Source organism: Salvelinus alpinus, chromosome 35 (genome assembly GCF_045679555.1).
Source record: "Salvelinus alpinus chromosome 35, SLU_Salpinus.1, whole genome shotgun sequence".
Taxonomy (NCBI): Eukaryota; Metazoa; Chordata; class Actinopteri; order Salmoniformes; family Salmonidae; genus Salvelinus; species Salvelinus alpinus.
This window is the reverse complement of record NC_092120.1, coordinates 2,010,125-2,016,208: the sequence shown is the minus strand read 5'-3', so window position 1 is coordinate 2,016,208 and position 6,084 is coordinate 2,010,125. Positions and strand designations below refer to the sequence as shown.

Sequence of the window (6,084 nt, the reverse complement as noted above, 5' to 3'; positions counted from 1 at the left end):
TTGAACTATTTTTAATTATTTTATTTGCTGTTATTAAATCAGTGTTTTCTCTTCGACAATGAGAAAAGACAGATTTAATAACATTAAATAAAACAGCAGAAATAAAAATATATAAAAATCATATTCACAATGGGGCTGTCACATTTTTGACTGCAATGATTTGCAACCGAACACTGTATTCAGAACTCAGTTATTGAACTCATTGGATTTCAATAGCTCTGTGAGTGTGGGTATTTCTTGACAAACATACCACACCTCTAAATGATAACAGATAAATGCTGTAACTCGACACACCCTTTATCATTTCACCTCCTTCAGCTCCAAGTCAAAATGCACCTTATTGTACCCATCCTCGTGAGCGTGCTTCTTCCCAAAGGTAAGAGGACTATTTAGGCTATAGCCTACGGTTAACATGCATTTCAAATAGAATTGATTTTAAATGTCAAAATAGTTCCGATTTTTTTTTAAATGTGGCTAGAACCCATCTATTTTTTAAATGACTTAGGCTACCTTTGGCTGCATTTGTATTAATTCTGCTTTGAAGATCAAGTTCAGCAATTATTAAACTTTTTTTGCAATTTCAGTGTAGCCTATAGCCCACAGTTTATAACTAAAATGAAGCAATAAATATAACTTCAACAGCATTTATCAATTTACCTTTTGAATGACAAATGCTCTTCAGCCAAAGAAAACATTGTCCACGTTTTAGTCTATTATCTCTTTGATCATTTATGAAACTATTTTCAAATAATGGGATGCTGTAACTTTTCACCTTCCCAGCATATTCACTCAAGTGCTTTGAGTGCACACCAGGAGTATCAGGAGAATGCACCGACAAGCAGACTGACTGTCTTAATCCAGCCCAATGTGGAAGCTCGCGGATCATAACCTACATGGGTAAATTAATGGCGGGTTAACATACATTTTAGCTTAACGAAAAAATAGATATTTCGGTTAAATCTTTTACGTTTTTTAACCTGTATGTTTTTTTGCTTGCCTCGACCTCTTCTTTCCATTTCCAGGTGATAAAAAATTATTGGATATCAACCCGAAGTCTTGCGCGGTGCCTGCTGAGTGTCTCAGTGCAGCAGTGAACTTCGGAATCACGCGCACAACGATCGCCAGCAAATGCTGCAATACGGACCTCTGCAACTCCCAAAGCGTCCCTGGTAACTATCTCAATGAGAATGTATAGGCTATGTTAGTTTATAATAAATGCTACTATTAAAACATTCCATTTGATAGCATGTTGAAAGGCTGAAATGAAATGAATCATTTTAATTGATAGTTCTATGAGGAAAGTTTGAGTTGATCAATTAGAATAAGTCAATTCTTAAATTGGTATGTCTACCTAAAATGAAATACAACCAACCGATGTATTTAGCGTAATTATTTAACGGCTGCCAGGTGTTTTCAACATAGAGGAAGATGAATAATTTAAATAGGCTCAGTGGCGATTTTAGCATGTAAATCTTGGTGGGGCAAGCAGTCACTACACAACAACTCTAAACAATCCATTAATTGCACTATAACGGTGACAAACGGTGCCCACAAACTGTTAGGTCTACATAAAGCTGTCCTAACAGCAGAGTCCCAACAGCAGTCCCAACACGCGCTATCAGCTGAGCCTTGTCTGGCAGCGAAACAGTCCGTCAGCCTCATTTAACTTCTTTGGGCTGCAGGGGCAGTATTGAGTAGCATGGATAAAAGGTGCCCATTTCAAACGGCCTCGTACTCAATTCTTGCTCGTACGATATGCATATTATTATTACTATTGGATAGAAAACACTCTCAAGTTTCTAAAACCGTTTGAATTATATCTGTGAGTAAAACAGCAGCAAACTTCCTGTCAGAAAGTGAAAAATCTGAAATCGAGGCTCTGTTCCAGGGCCTCCCTATCATTTTGCTTGAGATTTATGACTATACATGCACTTCATACGCCTTCCACTAGATGTCAATAGGCTGTGAGAGGTGAAATGGAGTGTATAGGTATTTCTATGGTCAAAAGAGGCCTCTTGGAATGACAGGACCCCATTTTCCTCTGTTCAGGAAGACGCGGGATGGACATCAGCTTTGGCTTCTGAAAAGGTTTCCCTATAGACTAATGTCTAATATCTCCGGCTTTGATTTTATTTGATAAATGTGACAATATCATCGTAAAGTATGTTTTTTCAATATAGTTTAATCAGATTATTGAATTTTTTTCGGGGTTTTGGCGTGTTCCGTTCTCTGCATTTGTTCACGAAGGAGAGCTTAGCGCCACTTGGCTAGTTTTGCTTGCTAATTCGCGAGGGAAAAAGGCCATTCTAAAACCAAACAACGATTGTTCTGGACAAAGGACCACTTGTACAACATTCTGATGGAAGATCATCAAAAGTAGGACCCATTTATGATGTTATTTCATATATCTGTCGAACATGTTTACTATTAGTTTGCGCCCAGATTTTGGGCGCTCTCTCGCTATAACGTAAGCTGGATGTCGTACTGAAGTTATTTTTAGAATTCTAACACGGCGATTGCATTAAGAACTAAGCTATCTTTAATTTGCTGTCCAACATGTATTTTTTAGTAAAGTCTATGAATAGTTATTTGATTAGATTAGGTTTCTCTCCAAGATTTCTCCGGACATTTTTATTGCATTTTGCCTAGTATTCACATTGTATAATCACGATTTGTGCCGCTAAATATGCACATTTTCGAACAAACCATATATGTATTGTGTAATATGATGTTATAGGACTGTCATCTGATGAGGTTTGAGAAGGTTAGTGAAAAAATGAATATCTTTTGCTGGTTTATTCGCTATCGCTAACGTGCCTAACGAATCAATGCTGTTGTGTGGTTGGCTATTGTAGTAAGCTAATATAATGCTATATTGTGTTTTCGCTGTAAAACACTTAAAGAATCGGAAATATTGGCTGGATTCACAAGATCTTTGTCTTTAATTTGCTGTACACCATGTATTTTTCATAAATGTTTTATGATGAGTATTTAGGTATTGGACGGGCTGTATTTAGTATTTATTTTGGACGGGCTGTTGTCATATTGAGCCCGACACCGGCCTGCAGCCATAAAAGGTTAATGCCCTTTAAAAAAACATAGCTAATATAGCTGACTTGCTTAAACAATTGTGGTTCCTACTGACAATTGAGATGTACAAACTGTGGCATTAGGGGACGACAAGCGGATAATTTTGATTAAGACATTAATGAGCGAGCCAGGACTGACATAGTCAATATAACTAATTGTTCAGCACTTTTGAAATGTACAGGGACAGAATTCAGAACATGGGCCATTCTTACAGTCTTTTCCCTGTACACCAAGTCAGAACCATATGATAAATAAAGGGGGCATGTAAGCAGACACAATTTCTCTTCATATGACATATGGCAAGGATTTTGAAAGTAAGATGTTGACATGATCAGTCCAATCAAAGGTACTGTACATATAACGTGATTTGACATCATTTTATCTGTGGCCAATGACCTTGAGCCTTATTGGAAGGGCACTATGGCAGGAACCAAAGCGCTAAAATGTTCTATGTCTACCCTTACTACTTGGCCGTGACGTAGTGTCCCCATGAGTGATAGAACACTGAGCCAATCATTGCTGGCTTGCCCCACCACCATAGAAAGCACTGATCTAGGCTGAAACACCTGCATTTTGGAGCTGATTTACTAAAGAAAACAAAAAAGAGATCATGTTTGTAGGCGGCTTTATTAACTCAATTATATATATTTTTTTACATTGTTTGCAAACTGATATGTTACTCGTATTAATGCCAAAATAACATGCAAAACAAAAATACAATTTTATTTCCTGCTTTACATTTTTGCAAAAAATGTGGGGCTCAAAAAAATGCTCTGAATAACGGGTCGCCACTGAATAGGCTATTATAAGGAATAGAATGAATCTATTTTGATTTTGGTTTGTGGTGAGCTGGGAGTGAAAAGTGCAATCACCTATCCTTTAGAGTCCACTAAAGCCCCTCCTAATGGCAAGACATGCTTCACCTGTACCGGAACGGACTGCACGAGAACTCTGAGCTGCTTGGGAGAGGAGGACCGCTGCATCTCAACAACAGGTAGTGTGTCAGATTAACAGTATCTGTACATTCTTTACATTCCTAAAGCCTCTTCATTTAGTTTCTCAGACTGGTCTCATAGTAAACGTAAATCCGGGACACTCAAATTAGTATGACATGTTATGTTTGGTATAGTTACATCAGATAGAAGGTTACGTAAGGTAAAAATGTAAGGAGGGTGGTTGGTTGGAGTGGATGGGTTTAGTTTAGTTTATTAATTCGACCATTTAAAAAAAACAAGCACACATAAAACTTAAAAGCCATAGGCTGAAAGCTTTATCCAATGTGCACTTATCAGGAGTTGACTGGACATGGGAAGCATTGAGTCTTGTGAATATCAGTAACATTTTCTTGTGTGTGCTGCTAGTGAACACGGGTGGCGAGAAGATAACAATGAAGGGATGTGTCTCCAAGAGCATCTGTGTGGGAGACGTGTCACAAGCACTGGGGTCCGCCATGGGCATGGACATGAAGTGCTGCGAGGGCAACCTGTGTAACAATGCCCAGAGCATCGGACTGAGTCTCCTGCTCCTGGTGACATCCATGGTCTCTGTCACCCTGTTCTACTGAGAGACACTGTGCCTTCACCTCCTTACCTCTCCTCCTCTCCTAGGCATTGCCTCGTTCTGTTTACTAGTTCCATCGTAACAGGAGCCTCCCTGTCATTGTCCACCCCCCCCCATCTCCCCACGCCCCAGCCCCAGTCTCCACTATCTACCTGTTGTGTGTATTAATAATGGATGTTATTGAATAGCCCCTTTCACTGGACGCTTCCTTGGGGCGTCACATTATGTGTTTGCTTGATGAACAAGATTAATTCTGTAAATTAAAAAATATGAAAAGTATATGAATAGATGAGCTGACTCTTTATTCTCACAACCTCCTGCTTCCTTGTTCAATGAGGCAAAGAATACAAAATAAAAAATATCCACAATATTCACTTCAAGATTTAGTTGAGGTTTAGTGAATGGTTTGTCCCAAATACAATGCTTTTCATTTTTTGAAATATTTAGGACTAGTTTATTACTTGCCACCCATTCTAAAACTGAATGCAGCTCTTTGTTAAGTGTTGCAGTGAATTCACTTGCTGTAGTAGCTGATGTGTTTAATGTTGAGTCATCAGCATACATAGACACACCGGCTTTATTCAGTGCCAGTTGCAGGTCATTAGTAAAGATTGAAAAAAGTAAGGGACCTAGAACACTGCTCTATGGAATGCCCTAGTCTACCTGGATTATGCTAGAGTTTTCAATTAAAGAACACCCTCTGGGTTCTGTTAGACAGGTTATTCTCAATCCACGATATAGCAGGGGATGTAAAGCAATAACACATAGGTTTTTCCAGTAGCAGATTATGATTAAGTCTAATAAAACAGCTCCCACAAGTTTCTAATTATTAATTTATTTCAGCCAATCATCAATCATTTGTGTAAATGCTGTACATGTTAAATGCCCTTCCCTATAAGCGTCATGAATGTCAGTTGTTAATTTGTTTACTGTGAAATAGCATTGTATCTGGTCAAACACATTTTTTTTCTCCAAAAGTTTACTAAGGGTTGGTAGCAGACTAATTGGTCGGCTGTTTGAGTCAGAAAAGGGTACTTTGCTATTCTTGGGTAGCGGAATGACTTTTGCTTCTCTCTAGGCCTGAGGGCACATGCTTTCTTGTAGGCTTAGATTGAAGAGATGGCAAATAGGAGTGGCAATATAGTCCGCTACCATCCTCAGTAATTTTCCATCCAAGTTGTCAGACCCAGGTGGCTTGTCATTGTTAATAGACAACGATAATTTCACTCGTTCCACACTCACTTTACGGAATTCAAAATGACAATGCTTGTCTTTCATAATTTGGTCAGTTATGAATGGAAGAGTAGGTTCAGAATTTGTTGTTGCTAATCTTGCCAATGAAACAATCCTTAAAGTAGTTGGCAATATCAGTGGGTTTTGTGATGAATGAGCCATCGGATTCAGTGAAGGATGGAGCTGATGTCGCCCTTTAGC

General features: G+C 38.6%; 1 protein-coding gene across 1 annotated transcript; it reads left to right on the top strand.

The window, feature by feature from the left end:
- Positions 1-225: 225 nt before the first annotated feature.
- Positions 226-4,929, top strand: LOC139563974 (urokinase plasminogen activator surface receptor-like). Its single transcript, XM_071383083.1, has 5 exons — positions 226-376; positions 781-897; positions 1,023-1,169; positions 3,974-4,084; positions 4,452-4,929. Exons 1-5 carry the CDS (start codon positions 262-264, stop codon positions 4,652-4,654), a joined length of 693 nt encoding a protein of 230 aa, XP_071239184.1. The 5' UTR covers positions 226-261; the 3' UTR covers positions 4,655-4,929.
- The last annotated feature ends 1,155 nt before the right edge of the window (positions 4,930-6,084 follow it).